This window comes from Ursus arctos, unplaced genomic scaffold, assembly GCF_023065955.2.
Source record: "Ursus arctos isolate Adak ecotype North America unplaced genomic scaffold, UrsArc2.0 scaffold_4, whole genome shotgun sequence".
Lineage (NCBI taxonomy): Eukaryota > Metazoa > Chordata > Mammalia > Carnivora > Ursidae > Ursus > Ursus arctos.
The window spans coordinates 1,583,009-1,598,962 of record NW_026623056.1 but is presented as its reverse complement, the minus strand read 5'-3'; the positions used below and the strand labels follow the sequence as shown (position 1 = coordinate 1,598,962).

Below are 15,954 nucleotides of genomic sequence, written 5' to 3'. Positions count from 1 at the left end.
TAAAATATGGAGCCTACACTGGAGTTAGAAGCACAAATACATAAAATAAAAGAGTTCATAAATAACTGAATGATAATTCAGCAAATCCCAGTCTAAACTAAGGAATGTAACATGTGCTTTAAAAATATTTAAATTATTTTAATTTGATTCAAATCATCCTCTATGAATCCCCTTCATTTGCATTAGCATTTCAGTTCCTTTGCAAAATTTGCCAGTTTATTATTTTTTTAAATGGCATCACATACTTTACTTTTTAGTTAGAACAGGTTTTCCACCTGCTCATTTTTATTTTCTATGTATTTTGTATCATTTTCCCTCAATTTTCATTTTATTTTTTTTAAGATTTTATTTATTTATTTGACAGAGGGAGACAGCCAGCAAGAGAGAGAACACAAGCAGGAGGAGTAGGAGAGGAAGAATCAGGCTTCCAGCAGAGCAGCCTGATGTGGGGCTTGATTCCAGGACTCTGGGAATCATGCCCTGAGCCAAGGCAGACACTTAACGACTGAGCCACCCAGGCTCAGTACAAAGTCAAAGTGACTGTTTAAGAATGAGGTGTAGGTTTTATCATAATCACAAATTTTTTTTAGTTTTAAGAAAAAGAGTCAAAATTCAGAAAGACCCAAACCTGAAATCCTAGCCCTTTTTAATGTAAGATTTATAACCTGGGACAAGTGACTCTTTCTCTCTCTTTCAATTTCTTTATCTGCAAAATAAGAATAATACCTACTGTGTGGTGTTAACAAAGCATTAAATATAACGTTTATAAATCACCTAGCATTGTACCTAGCATAAAGTAAATGTTTGGGGGGGACAGGGCTCATTTTATTGCCGTAATTACCATAAGCAAAATATGAGCAGGTTCTTCCTAAAAAGTAGTTGTTTGAACCTAAAAGAAGAATATTCAGCTTCTATATACAATCTGATCTTTGCACATTCAATCCTAGGAATGATATGAACTTAATGCACTTCTATGCCACTAACATTTGAAAACATGTCCTAAAAGCACATATGGAGGGGTGCCTGCGTCTGCCTTCAGCTCAGGTCATGATCCCAGGGTCCTGGGATTGAGCCCCGTGTTGGGAATCTGCTTCTCCCTCTGCCTCTTTTCCTGCTCCTGTTCTCTCTCTATATATAAATAAAATCGTTAAAAAAATAATAAAAATAAAAAAACAAAATCACATATGAAACTCAGAATAAATATCTCAATAAAAACATTATAGCTGCTTTCCAGAGTGGCTCAGAGAAGCCCAATATTGCAGTTACTTTAATTATTCCTTACCCCTTGAATTGAGCCCCTTTTGACATTATCCTATACAATTTTCCTTTCTCTCTGATTCCAACCTGTTGGCTTCTATTCTGTTTTCATTCCCTTTCGCACTGTAAGTACTTTAACTACAGATTTTGTTATAGATTTCTGTGTATTTCCTGAAATGAACCATTATTAGGAAAATTCTTTCTGTGGGAAAAAAATCCATTTTAGTTAAAACTTATGAGTCCAGGCACAGCTCTCTCCTCTACTGCCTTGCTTACGTTAAAGCTGGGAGGGCAGAAGTGAAGTAGAGTCCCTAGGTCTAGACTGACAAAAGTTCTTTCTTACCCAGAGACAAACTTCAAGTAAGCTACTGGAATGACAGGTTTTAGAAATATTCAATAGCTTCCCATGTCATAGGTTAGTAAACCAGACAAACAAGTCATGAACCCAGGTTTGGATGATTCCAGAGTTCATAATCAATCTAACCCAAATAGATTGCTAGCTTAAAGAAGCATAGAGAGAGCTTAATCAAAAAGTAATATTCAGGAGGTCTGTCCCCACTTCTGCCTGCTATAGGATACTATATCCCCTCCTGTCTCCCCTCTCCTGCCAGCCCAGCATGACTAGTAGCTAGGAACATGGAATATCCCCCACCCCCACCCTCTCCCATCTCAGCATCATTTTCAGCGTCCACCTGGATGAGCTTGTTTTAAGCAAAGGTAACAATAAGCAGGGCAGAGCACTACATAATACAAAAGACCTTGATCACTTAGGTGATTGTGAACAGCAAGCTGATTTGGAGAAGGTGGGAAGCAATTTGGAAAGACTGTGGAGGGGAAGGATGAAAAGAAAGGTAACATATTGAAGCTCTGTTACCAGGAGAATAATTATACAATCAGAGGAGATATTAAAAATATGAGACCTGAGTCTGAGTCTTTCATGATACAAATGACTAAAACTGGTTTAGAAATTTTTAAGAGACAATAAGACCGTTTGAGTCATGTGAAAAATTTCACCAAGATTCATTTCCTTGTACGTCAGTTTTCTGAGTAATGTTCATTCTCATGGGAATTTTATCAAGGGAAAACTCATGGGGACTCTCTCCATCTGGCCACTTTGCAAAGGTGATACACCATGTGGTTAAATTCTCAACTAAGTGACTTCCTAAAGACATCTATTCATTCATTTAGCACACATATATTTGCCATCTTTTGTGTGGAAGATAGAATAAAATGGACTCATTCATTCTCACTAGTGAGATACATCTAACCTCCAGTGAAATCCAAGCGACCTGTCTCCAGGAGAAGTATCAGTTTCTAGCATTCAAGTACTTCTGGCTCTGACAGGATTTTATTTAAGGAAAAGATACCTCCTTTGTCTCCCCTCCCTTCAGTTTGTTTGCTTTATCCTGAGGACCCACCCAAAAGGAACACTGGGAGACGTCTTAATTGCCCTCTAGGGCACACTTTTTTTTTAATTGAGTTATGAGAAGGAGACGACTTGGATGCACAACCTCTGACTTCCTGGAAGTGTATCTGTTATCTTCTCAGACTTCTGAGGGATATTCAGACCCTAAAAAGTTTCACTCTATCCATTGTGGAAGCTTCTTTAAGAACCATTGTTTCGGATAAGAACAGATACAATTTGGTCAGATCAATTTCCCTCTTTTCAATTATTATCCTTTTTAATTATTATCACAACAGATAAGTTACAAAGACATAAACAGTATATGTCATAACTGCTGCCCTTCTTTTCTTCCTTTTCTTGAGCAACTTAACTGGTTGGTAATTTTCAGAATGAAATAAATATAATGGTACCATGGCTGTTTCCATTATTTTAGACTTTAGAATAATGATTGTTGTATAAGACATTGATGAAAGAAACTGAAGAAGATACAAATAAATGGAAAGATATTATATGTTCATCGATTGTAAAAATTACTATTGTTAAAATGTCCATACTACCCAAAGTAGTTTATAAATTTAATAAGATCCTTATCAAAATTCCAATGGTATTTTTCACAGAGAAAACAATTCTAAAACTTGTATGGAAACACAAAAGACAGCAAAGCAATGTTGAGAAAGAAGAACAAATCTGGAGGCATCAGACTTTCTGGTTTCAAACTACATTATAAAACTGTAGTAATAAAAATAGTAATGTACTGCCATAAAAACAGACACATAGACCAATGGAACAAGTCAGGAGCCAGAAAGAGACCCATGCATGTACAGTTCACTAATATTTGACAAGGGAGCCAAGAATACTAAATGGAGAAAAGAAAGGTCTTCAATAAATGGTGCTGGGAAAATTGGATATTCATACATAAAAGAATGAAACCAGACCCCTATCTTAAATCACTCACAAAAATTAACTTGAAATAGAGTTAAGACTTAAATGTAAGACCTGAAACTATAAAAGTCCTTAAAAAATAGGAAAGATGCTCTTTGACATGGATCTTGGCAATGACTTTTTGAATAAACACATAAAACACAGGCAACAAAATAAAAAATAAACAAGTGAGACTATATCAAACTAAAAAGCTTCTTCACAGTAAAAGAAATAACATAATGAAAAAACAACCTATAGAATGGGAAAATGTTTGCAAAACATATTTCTGATAAGAGGTTAATACCTGATTTTATATATATATATATATATATATATATATATATATATATATATATATATATATATATATAAAGAATTCCTACAACTCTACAGCAAAAAACCAGAATAGACATTTTCCCGAAGAACACATACAATGGCCAATAGACACATGATAAGATGCTCAATACCGCTCATCATTAGGGAAATACATATCAGAACTACAATGGGACACCGGTCAGGATGGCCAGCAGCAAAATGCTGACAAAGATTTAGAGAAAAGGGAACCTTTGTGCACTGGTGGTGGAACTGTAATATGGTATAGCCAGTGTGGAAAACAGTATGGAGTTTCCTCAAAAAATTAAAAACAAAACTATCATATGATCCAGCAATGTCACTTCTGGGAATATAGCTGAAGGAAACAAAAACACTATCTCATAGAGATATCTGCACACCCCTGTTCAAAGCAGCATTATTTACAATAGCCAAAACATGGCAACAACCCAAGTGTCCATCATTGGATAAATGGATAAAGTATGTTGTGCATATATGCACAATGGAATATTATTCAACTATTTAAAAGAAGGGAATCCTGTCATTTGCAGCAGCATGGATGGACCTTGAGGACATTATGCTAAGTGAAATAAGTCAGATAAAGACAAATAGTGCATCATCTTAGTTTTAGGTAGAACCTTTAAAAAAAAGTAACTTGGAAAAAGTGATCAGATTTGTGATTACCATAGGCAGGGGGTAGGGGAAGAGGAAATTGTATAAAGGTGGTCATAAGGTACAAACTACCAGTTATAAGACAAATACTAGGGATACAATGTACAACATGATAACTATAGCTATCACTGTTCTACAATATATATAAAAGTTGTTAAGAGAGTAAATCCTAAGAGGTCACATAGCAAGGAAAATTTTTCCTTTTTTTTCCATATCTATATGAGATGATGGATGCTAACTAAACTTATTGTGGTAATCATTTCACAACATATATATATATATATATATATATATATATATATATATATATATATATATATATATATCAGATCATTATGCTGTGTATCATAAACTTATACAGTAGTGTATGTCAATTATATCTCAATAAAACTGGAGAAAAATGCATTATTAGTAACAAAATAATGCAACTATAAAAATGAGACACGAATGTTTTACTTCTATAAATATAAAGAGAAATATTTTTAAATACCATCCATATACCTATAAGGATATCATAAGATGGCATCTTCATCAACACATCTTTTTTTTTTTAAGATTTTTATTTATTTATTTGACAGAGAGAGAGAGACAGCCAGTGAGGGAGGGAACACAAGCAGGGGGAGTGGGAGAGGAAGAAGCAGGCTCCCAGGAAGGAGCCTGATGTGGGGCTGGATCCCAGAACGCTGGGATCACGCCCTGAGCCGAAGGCAGAGGCTTAACAACTGCACCACCCAGGCGCCCCCATCAACACATCTTTTGAGAATTTATTTTAGAAAGCATTTTGGCAATATATATTATGAGCATTAAGTTATATATATCTTTAAAATACACGTTTTTTATGTATATATATCTTTTGACATTATCATTTTCTTTCAAACAATCTATTTCAGGGAAATGTTCTAAAATTAAACAAACATTTAAACCCAAATATTTTTATTGCACTATTTTAAGATTGGAAAATTCAAAATAGCCTGAGTACACTAGGGAAGTATTATAAATATAACACTCACTATTATGTAGCATTGAAGAGTTTTAATTACATGGAAAAAATGCTTACATAAGCAGGATACTAAATTGTAAATGCTTTACGACCTCACGTACAAAGAAAAATTGTTAGAACAAAATAGAACAAAGAAAATATGCCAAGCTCTTCCTGAATTTATGTCTACTTGATAAAATTACCAGTAATTTCTCAACACTCAGCTTTTCTGAATCTTCCAAATTTTTGTTTAATCATATATTACTTTGATAATCAGAACTTTTAAAAATTGCAACAGTGATACCTGGCACACAGTATGTTCCAACGATTAAATAACTTATATGTAAGAATTTGTCACAGTGCCTGACATGAGATGAGTTATCAGTAAGCACTGTTTTCCTTCGTTGCCAAGTAAACAGGGTAAATAGTTCAGTATTTAAGAATTCAGGTTCTGCTCTCAGAGAGAACTAAATTCAGATATTGGCATTCCCATTTATTAGATGTGAAACCTTGAATAAATTAATTTATCTAATCTTCAATGACTTCACCTATAAAATAAAAGTAATAGTAATATTTATCATGTTGGATTATTATGGGAGTTAAATGAAATTAATCAAAAAAGTACACATTTTATTGCCTATAACAAAGCAAGCTTTCAATAAATATTAACTGCTAGTGTTTGTATGTCAAAGTAAAAGGGCGGCTATGGGCATGGACTGACTTTTGGATTTATGGAATGAATTTAAAATGAAGTAATCAAAACAGGTGTCCCTTTAAACCCAGAAAGCGGCTCAGAATTGCATGTCAAATGGACAGTGTCAACAGACGGAGTAGACTCACTGGTCCAGTATGAGAAAAGGAGTATCAGATGCTTGAAAAAAAAAAAATCATCCAAACATGAGTCCTTGGGGTCATGTGCATCCAGCTGAGGGAATCTCAGCAAAGAATCCCTTTAGGGAAGCTGGCTTTGGCCCAGCAAGAGTTTCAAAGGGACAAGTGGAGAATCTAAGTTTTCATTGTTATCACTGCTAGAAGGGGAAAAAAAACAAACACATCTTTTTCAACTTCCAAAAAAAAAAAAATTCCACAAATGCATTGAAAGTGAAGGCACGAGGGATAGAACTCAGAGCCAAGGGAAAGGTTTATCTGCAGTCCCTATTTCCTATTCTCCATCATTCTTGAATCAACTCCTTCAACAAAGGGCAGGTGCCCATATTACATGAATGTGGGACAGAAAAAATATATTTTGAGTGTGAAAATCTGAGTCTGAGAAAATACCTTTCTACCCTTCTAATTGAAGAAGAATCCATTACTTTCAAGGGTTGTCAACTGGAAAGCCAAAAGAATAAAGGTAATTTTATTGCCTTCATTTGCTCTGTTCTATTGTCGCGGTTTCTGTGCCCTTTATCTACAGCATTCTCCATAAAATTTACTGAAGAAAAGGAAAACCCAAAATGGAAACTCATTTCAATTTCCTTTTATCTACAGCATTCTCCATAAAATTTACTGAAGAAAAGGAAAACCCAAAATGGAAACTCATTTCAATTTCCTTTTTGTTTCTTTTACAGAAGAAAAGCAGACTGAGGATAAGCTACGACTCTTTCTAATGACAGAGGAGTAACAACACAAATCCTCTCCAGAAGTTGATTTCACTTGATGTTTTTTATCTTAACTTCTAATCTCTGCTCTAGGTTTATGAGATGGTATCGGTCACCCAAAAGTAAAATGCAGCCTTCGGATGCCCTGCTGGGAATCATCCCTTTCTCCTCAACCCTGGCACAGAGGCTGACTTCACTGGATTTAAATCCAAGTGGCAAGTGAAGGGGGATGAGACCCTACACGGCCAGTCAAACATGATACAGATCACGGGCTTCCTAGAATCTTGGAATGTCCCAGGAATAAAGTTCATAAAAAGTGCTCAAAGATGGTAGAAGATCCAGAAGGGTAAATACCACCAAAAGCAATATTTTATAATTATTTTTGAGATTATAAGTGATATATGATATTCATAGAAATTTTAAGAAATATAGACATGTATTAAAAAAATTACATAACCTATCATTTGACCTTGAAAAAATTGCCACTATTTTTATTTCTTTACAGGAACTTTTCTATTCCTTTGTATTATTTACTTTCTTTACAGAAATGTATATAAAGAACTACATAAACCTTGCTACACAAAGCTCTATAAAGAACTTCGTAAACCTTTACTGCTCAAAGGATCAGCATTACCTTATTGCCTTCTTAAAAATTTTTTTCATTTCTGTATAGTCAACACTATTACCTTATGTTACATTAGTTATACAATGTTATATTGGTGTCAGGTATACAAAACAGTGATTTAAATTCTCTATATGTTATTAAAAATTTAGAATCCCAAGCCCCATCCATTCCTTTTGAGTCAGAATCTGTATTTTAACATGATCCCCAGAAATTCTTCTGTACTGCTTTGATGAACTTGCTTATCATTGATTTTTTTTCTACATTTCTGATTTTTATTTAATGAGTATAGAGATTTTAAAATCTCTGGGTATTTCCAGGTTGCCTGCCAGGAAAAAAAAATTTACAAGTTTATATTCCCTCCAACTTCTTCTGAGTGTCATTTTATTGCACCTTCACCAACACCGGTATAATGATTACCTAATTTGAAAAGCAAAAGAAAAATTATCTTTTTCAACTTTAAGTTACCAACCTTTATTTAGAAATGTGGGACGTTAACTTCTACAACTTTTACACTATTTCATAGTCACTTCTTTAAATGCCCCTTAATTTTATTGAAAAGAATATTTCCAATTTTTAAGACATTTAACCACGCCAGAATATAAATACATGTCCCAAAACATTCTTCGCATTGAAAATTATACAAGAATTCAGTCAGCACTTAGTAAAATTGTGTTGTATTTTTGAAATCATTTAGGTCAGTGATTAGCTATAAAACCAAATGAAGTTTAGAAAATAAGCCAGAAAGGGTTGTACCAGCACATAAATGTTCAATAAATGGTGGCAAAATGGTTAATAGAAAATGAACTAAAGTGCATGATAGACAGCAGTCAAGAAGTTAATGCTGCTGTTTAAAAAATATTTTACTGAAAATGGTATGAAATATTTTTCTTTAATTATACAAGTACTGAAACTCTAGAAGATGGGTAGTATTACAGCCGGTTCTTAAATTTTCCAGGGTCAGAAATCCCAAATCATATTGTCATCTTAGAAGTAACTCTATGGAAAAAAAAAGTAATAAATGGGGAGAGAGAAAGAAAGAGACAGAAACAAATACAGAGAGACCAGTAAAATAAAGTGATTATAAAGAAAGCATGAGTCTCTCTAAGGAATTTAGTGAGCTTTTCACTGGACAAAGACCTAAATGAGACGGTCTTTCCAACGCTAGCTGATAGCATCGAGAGAGAGGGTCTCTTTGCTTGCGAGGTTTATGAGATTAAAAAAAAAAAAAAAGGACTGGGCCATCTCCTGCTTTCTGGAGAGAAAGGCATGGCACCCATCAATCCAAATTAAAATATGGACAGCTCCAAAAAATGATCTTCTTTGCAAAGCATGGAGAACACATGTGTAAGAGAGAACTGATGGGAAAATTGAGTAAAACAGCACTCAGTAATTATAAATAAGCTTAAATTCTCAAACCTAGATAAATTATATCCCCAGATGCAGAGAGAATTTACAGATGTGATTTCAAAACCACGACTGGTGTCTCTCCAGGATTCTGGAGAATGAAAGAAAAATTTTAAAACACTGAAAGCGAGTAAGGGTACCAGTTTAAAGCCCAAAATTTGCTTCTAAATTTTTTTCATAAACCATCCTTTTAATAATATATGCCAGAATGTCTTCCAGGATTATAATGTCATTTTCACCACCTTTATACTACTTACATGTTTTGAGCTTAGCCATCTATTAACAACTGTTGGTAATAATAAATGCTAACCTAGGAAAAGTTTTAAGTGACATGAAAAAGCATTTTCTCATGTTCTACATAATATTTTCATCAGGCATAGGTGAAACATGAGAAATTTTATCAAATTTATAGGCAATAAAAATAGAAAAGAAAGCAAGTCTTTGATAGTCTTAAGATCTTAATTGACTGAAACATGGTGAAATTCAGTAATTAACCTCCCTCACTTCGAAAACTCAATGACACAAGCACCAGAGAAGACCAATCTTGTTTTAAAGAAGTTCTTGTGAACAAACTCTAAAGACTTTGGCAAAATAAAAATTCAATAAAAGGCAAAAGTACAAAGTTACTGTCTAAAAAATCTAATGTCAACTCAGGTCTGCTTGAGTTTCTAGAGCAAAAGAGATTAAGGCACAGTGTGCTCTGTGTCAGTCACACAGTATGAGGGGTCCTGTACTCAGTTTTAGAAAGATCACATCTTCCGAGAGGTATGAACAACCAAAAGAAGGCACCCTGGAAATTATGTCAAATTCAGTTAAAGAAACCAAGAGTGCTTAGTATAAACAGAAGATTCAAAGAGGACATGACTCCCTTCCTCAAATATTGTTAAGTGCTGCTGGGTAGACCTATTTTGAGCATCAGTATAATGTAATGAAAGACTACAAATCTGCTCGGGACCGGCACTGACGGCCTTCTTGTGACTCAATTATTACTTCTGTAGTTGTTGGAAGGTCAAGAAGGATAATGCACAGTCAAAATCCTGACAGACTGTGTGCATATGGTAGGCGCATAGTAAGTGTTAACCTTCCTTCCCCGAGGCAGACGTAAGCAAGACCAAGAGGACACATCGAGATGGCCATGTGACTCAAGAATGTGAGAGAGAACAAGGAAGTTCATTACAACTTCTAAAAATGAAAGCTGTTCTGCCATTCATTGCGCTCTTTGTCATGGATTATTCCAGCAGAAGCTAGATGACCACTCAGCAGGAAAGCAGAAGAGAGGGGCTCTTACTGCTGGCAGGAAGAGAGACGACAGAATCCCAAAGTCTCTTCCTGCTCCCAGATTCAGTAAGGTCGGATCAATAGGAAAATGTGACTTTGTAGACCCCATTCTAACCCAAGATATCTCTGAGGCCAGTGACTACGAGCAATACATTTTCCCAAGAAATAGAAGGTCCGACTTGACAGCTTATCTCCTCCAGAGTACAAAGAATGGAATCCAACTATTCACTTAAGTGAGTCCCTAGGACACAGCACACTGAACCAGTTGTCCTTCATGCTACAAGAACAACTGGAAAACAGAGACTCAGGCAAGCAGTGTGGAAATGCAATAACATTATCTAAGTGGTGAAGAAAGTGTAAATAATAAAAGGCCTTTTATAAATCAAAGGCTGCAACAAATAGAACTATACACCCCAAACTGCAAAGAAGTGTGCATGTAGCCCCCTTACGTGTCCTATCATACCTTCTTAATACCCTCTCTTTAAAAAAGAAAAAAAATTTTCATTTCTTCTTTAATTATTTATCTTAATTTTGCAGAAATGGGTAAGAGGTGACCTGCCTCCTCACAACAGAGCAGCTAACACTGCACAGCAGAAAAGTCAGGTAAGAGTAAAATATCTACCATACTCAGGATAGTATTTTTGTGCCTTTTAACTTCTTATTACAAAAAAAAAAAAAACCCATTAGAGACTATGGATTCTGGGGAACAAACTGAGCGTTTCAGAGGGGTTGGGGGTAGGGGGATGTGCTAGACCGGTGATGAGTATCAAGGGCACGTGTTGCATGGAGCACTGGGTGTTTTACGCAAACAATGAATCATGGAACATTGCATCAAAAACTAAGGATGTACTGTATGGTGACTAACATAAAAATATAAAAATTAAAAAAAAAGAGAGAGAGATAGCTATGTAAAATGAAAAATAAAAGGAAAAAAACACAATTCCACCAAAGCGGTATAATTTGAGGGAAGTTTGGGAGACGCCACCTCCCTCCCCTCAGATGACGTGGTGATGTCTACAGCACCACCAGTTCTTTGTTTTATTAATTTGATGCACTTTTTCTCTGGAATGGGAGACATTCTGGACACATCCACCCTGATCTTCTGTTAAAAGAATGACAGTAAAATAGGAGCCAGAAAGCACGGACTCCTGTCCTGACCGTCACCTACTGTTTTGGGATCTCAGGCATTTAATCTCTTTGAGTCTTTATCTCCTCATCTATGAAATGGAAGCAATAATCCTTGCTGTGGCTTCCTATAGAGTAATTAAGAAGACCCCCTGAAGAAAAGATACATGCTAGACATAAGGGTTAACTTGTTCAAAAGAATCCCTTTCAAGCCACCCTCCCAAAGAGCAAGTTGCATCCTACGAAGTTCCGCAGAAATGAAGCATCTACTGCCTGGTGCATAATGACTTTCTCCTTCACATGGCTGAGGGGAAGAGTCCTGCTGTTAGCCTGTCATATCCTAAAGCTGCAATTTCAAAGCTTGAACCGCAAACCCCAGCGCACTAGGAGAAACGCTGGCACCCCTCTCCCCCAACCCCAAACTCTGAGTCTAGAAATAAGACTAAACCAAGTTTAGTTCCTCATGTTGATGTTATATCCTGGCTGTAATCACATTGGTGGAGGGATTAGTACCTCCCTAATCCTATTGCTAAAAACAAAACAACACAACTACAACAACAACAACGAAACCTCACAGCTTAAGGGTTGAGGTGCCTTCTTAGAATGTAATCCCTAGATTTCGGTATGCCACTGTGGTTATAATGAGCAAAATAAAAGGGACCTGCATGCCTGTGATTGAACCTGGGGCTACAAGTTTCCCCCAGTAAATGCTGCTCCATTACATCTGGTGTGTGCACCACCGGGTCAGGTGCCCTCGTGTACATAACATGGAAAATGAGAACTGCTAAAGTCTTCAGAGATGCTGGGGGTTCAGCTTATGCATGAGCTTACTGGATTCCCTTCCCCCCACCCAGAGAACTGGTATTGTTAAGAAAAGGTGAATGGAGCATTTGACTTCTGAGCTTCTAAAATGGGAAAGGAGGAAAATGGTGAAACAGATGATACACCATATACCAAATTTCTGAGTTTAACTTGACCTAGGTCAACACCTAAAATTTAGATAAGCTTCTCTCTATTCCCCTGTATCCAAAAGAAGAGCCAGGCTTTTTCCAGGGCTGAATAAACCACAAAATCCAGGAATACCAGAGGAGAAAAGGACCCTGATTTCCATAAATCTGCCTCTTCTGAAATAGTATTTGTTGGTGCTCCTCTGTTATGATCATTTGCATATGGTCTGATCCTCATTTCCCAGGAATTCCCATAGAAGGGCCAGGCATGGGTGAGGGGCAGTGGGGGAAGAATCACCCAGGCAGTTCTGTAGGCTCAAAAGTAGGTGGCCTCAACACACACTACGGTGTAGCCATCGGGAAAATGGTCCTATCATTTAAGACCGCAATGGTAACTGTGCCAAGGAAGACAGTCTATTAAGAAAAAAAAGAGCCTCTGGTGTGTCCGATGGGTAAAAATGGTCTTCAAAAGAAGCTTTGAGGGAGTTGCATTCGGTGTGGTCTGAGAGGCCTGAGAAGCGTCCCCTATTCACACACATGCACATGTACTCGCGCGTGAGCACAAGACACATACGACACGTACTTAGCATGTCACATGGCTAAAATTCCACGTGGAAAAACATTCTTTTGCACTTTAAAATCAGTTTAATTTACAAGATTAACAAAGGAGTGTAACATCTAGCCTAACAAACACTGAACGGTTTAGAATAGTTTATATTTCCGTAGCATTTTACAATTTTTAAACTGTTTTTGCATACCTTTTTTTTTTTAAAGATTGTATTTATTTGACAGAGAGCGAGACAGCCAGCGAGAGAGGAAGCACAAGCAGGGGGAGTGGGAGAGGAAGAAGAAGGCTCCCAGCAGAGGAGCCTGATGTGGGGCTTGATCCCAGAACGCCGGGATCACACCCTGAGCCGAAGGCAGAGGCTTAATGACTGAGCCATCCAGGTGCCCCTGCATACATTACTTTATGCAATTTTCATGTCATCCTTGCTGTGGAGGTATCATTATTCATATTTTATGGAGAAAGAAACATAGTCTCAGAGCTTAAGTTATTTCCTAAGAAAATACTCCTCAGGCAGTGGCAAAGCCAAGAACTGTAATGTCTCCAAGGTTCGTGCTCTGCCACACCAGTGGATCCCAAACCCAGGTGGAGCCCAGGAATCTACACCTTTCAAAGGCTCCCTCATATGGTTCTAATAATATCAAAGCCTGGAGCCCATGTAATGCAGCATCCTGCAGATAGAGGATAGATACTAATGGCCTATAAATGGTCACTTAATGTAGCTAAATTGGAACTTTCTTAAAGTCACTTAAAGATTATTTTCATAGCTGGCTTCCAAGCCTCATGTTCTCTCCTTTATGTCATTTATCTGATAGTACTGTTTTGTCCAGTAACGCTAACAATCCTAATTTTTTTTTGTAGTTGAATTGCCAATGTCAACGTTTATATCTCAATTTGGCCTAGGTCAGCCACCTATTTGCACTGTCTAGACAATAGAGAATGTTCTCCAAACTTGGGGACACCTGGCAACCCAATGGGAGATGCAGACAGGAAATACCTGAATTTCTCTTTTAACTTAAAGAAAACTTTTTTTTCAAAATATTCACCCACATTTAGCATATTGATTGACAGTGGTCTGCATAAAGTGAAGAGTCATTTATAGAAGAGTATACTCAACAACTGTATTGTAGGAGCACCCCCTCAAAAATAGGAACCCTTGGTCCAGGCCCCTCCCCTATAATCTGGAGAATGTGCTGTCTCCTGGGGAGGAGTCAGGGGGCGTAATTCCCTTTGTACATGTAACCTCTGCTTATAATCCTCACAGGATAGAAGGAAATGACTTCAGAGTCCAGAAATATTTCTCACACGGTGAGTGAATTCATCCTCTTGGGCTTCCCTTGCCGCTGGGAAATGCAGTTCCTCCTCTTTTCCATATTCTTTGTGACTTATATCCTGACGCTCCTTGGAAACATGGCCATCGTGTGTGCAGTGCTTTGGGACTGCAGGCTCCACACCCCAATGTACATTCTGCTGGCCAACTTCTCCTTTCTGGAAATCTGCTATGTCAACTCTGATGTGCCCAACTTGCTGGCCAACTTCCTCGCCCAGACCAAAACCATCTCCTTCGCTCAGTGCCTCCTCCAGTTGTACTTCTTCCTCTCACTGGGCACAACTGAATGTTTCTTTCTGTCCATCATGGCCTATGACCGGTTCCTGGCAATCTGCCGCCGGTTTCCTCTGGTTTCTGATCCCAGTGATACTCGTTACCCAGCTACCGTTTTGTGGCCCGAATGTAATTGATGACTTTCTGTGTGACCTGGGTCCTCTCCTGGCCTTGGCTTCAGCCTGTGTCCCAATCCCAGGGACAGTTCTCATATGTGGCACCGTGAGTTCCCTCCTCATCTTCGCCACCTTCTTCTACATTATGGGTTCCTATACCCTGGTGCTGAGGGCTGTAGTGCAGGTGCCCTCACATGCTGGCCGGAAGAAGGCCTTTTCTACCTGCTCCTCACATCTGGCTGTTGTGTTTCTCTTCTACGGTTCTGTCATGATAACGTATGTGAGCCCAGGGTCAGGACAAGCAGAGGGAATGCAGAAGTTCACAACTCTATTCTACTCAGTTTTGACCCCCTTTTTCAACCCCATGATCTACAGCCTCCGGAATAAAGAAATGAAGGATGCCTTGAAGAAAGTTCAAAAGGTTCCTAAAACTGATCTGCGATGTTAGTGTCTTATTCCCAGATGAGTTCAGACAGTGAGCTTCCTGTCAGTGAACAATTAAGAAACTGGCAAATAGATGTGAATATTTTGAAGGAGGCATTTCAAAATTCTAAATACCGGGTTATCAATGAAGCCTTTCCCCAGGTGAAATTAACTCCCTCTTCCATAGCACATTGTGTGGACTTCTATTGAACATGTCCTTCATTTTCTTCTTGTGTTTTAGTTAGCTGTCCATAAATCAGTCCTACATGTCTCCCCATCTTTAACAGACTCTCAATTTTTTAAGAGCAGGGCCTATGTTTTATTAATTTCTGCAACTCCAGAACCCAATGTCACACCTAGGACAAAAATGTCAATAATGTCAATTTAAATAAAGAAAATAAATTTGTTCTTATTTCCTCACTAGAGTCTATCATCCTTGTCATCCTTTCAACAGTCAGGACCATATCTAAAGAAATTATGAGAACTCCCTAACAATCTATATTTTATATGTCCTATGGATGAAATGAATGAACTTCTAGAAAAATGTGAGGTCAACCTAAAGTGGTTGGACCAATGATTAAATGATAATCAAATCAGTGGAGGAGCCTCACAAAGATGAAAGTTACTGTCTTAAGAAATTACCTGCTTCCTGCTCTTCATCAATCCCTTTGTCTAATAATGCAACTGCTTTATTTCATTTTCTTCT

The 15,954-nt window shown here is 37.3% G+C and overlaps 1 protein-coding gene across 1 annotated transcript; it reads left to right on the top strand.

Annotated features, from left to right (window-relative positions):
• The first annotated feature begins 9,417 nt into the window (after positions 1 to 9,417).
• LOC125281841 (olfactory receptor 11H6-like) lies at positions 9,418 to 15,273 on the top strand. Its single transcript, XM_048215772.1, is given in 3 exon segments — positions 9,418 to 9,450; positions 14,394 to 14,773; positions 14,775 to 15,273. Coding segments are annotated over 3 exon segments (912 nt in total).
• Positions 15,274 to 15,954: the final 681 nt, after the last annotated feature.